This window comes from Sinocyclocheilus grahami, unplaced genomic scaffold (genome assembly GCF_001515645.1).
Source record: "Sinocyclocheilus grahami isolate Dianchi unplaced genomic scaffold, SAMN03320097.WGS_v1.1 scaffold1816.1, whole genome shotgun sequence".
Taxonomy (NCBI): domain Eukaryota; kingdom Metazoa; phylum Chordata; class Actinopteri; order Cypriniformes; family Cyprinidae; genus Sinocyclocheilus; species Sinocyclocheilus grahami.
In genome coordinates this window covers 13889-14470 of record NW_015506995.1, presented here as the reverse complement: position 1 = coordinate 14470, position 582 = coordinate 13889, and the positions used below count along the sequence as shown (strand labels likewise).

At 51.5% G+C, this 582-nt stretch overlaps 1 protein-coding gene across 1 annotated transcript; it reads left to right on the top strand.

Moving 5' to 3' along the window:
* Positions 1 to 16: 16 nt before the first annotated feature.
* On the top strand, positions 17 to 577 carry LOC107572817 (reticulon-4 receptor-like 2; the record flags this gene model as incomplete). The annotated part of the gene is made up of 2 exons (XM_016259251.1): positions 17 to 220; positions 316 to 577. Coding segments are annotated over 2 exons (466 nt in total), but the record flags the coding sequence as incomplete, so codon positions are not given.
* Between the last annotated feature and the right edge of the window lie 5 nt (positions 578 to 582).

Below are 582 nucleotides of genomic sequence, written 5' to 3'. Positions count from 1 at the left end.
GTCTCTTTGGTTGGTGATATGGTTGTTGGCATGTCGCTGTGCACCGGGTCAGGCATGTCCCAGGTTGTGTGTATGCTACCATATGCCCATGACTGTGAGCTGTCAGTCTCAGAACTTCACTGCTGTCCCAGCCGGCGTGCCCTACGACTCCCAGCGGGTTTTCTTGCAGAACAACCGTATCACTGAGCTCAGAGCCGACTCCTTTGGCTTCGAAACACAGGTGAGAGCATATCTGTAAGTAAGCGTCACGCTAAATCTTTTCGTGTGAAGATTTAAGCAGAGATTTACCTTTGTCTTTACTTTCTGAATCTGCAGGTCCTATGGCTGTATTCCAACAACATCACATGGATTGAAGCAGGTGCATTCAGTAATCTGCGTGTACTAGAGGAACTAGATTTGAGTGACAACCCATCACTGCGCAGGCTGGACGGGGGTGCGTTTAGGGGGCTGGAGCGCTTGCAGAGTCTACACATGCACCGCTGCCACTTAACCGAGCTGCCTGCTGACCTCTTCCACAAGCTCTACAGCTTGCAGTTTCTCTACCTGCAGGAGAACCAGCTGAGCCACCTTCCAGATGGCCTC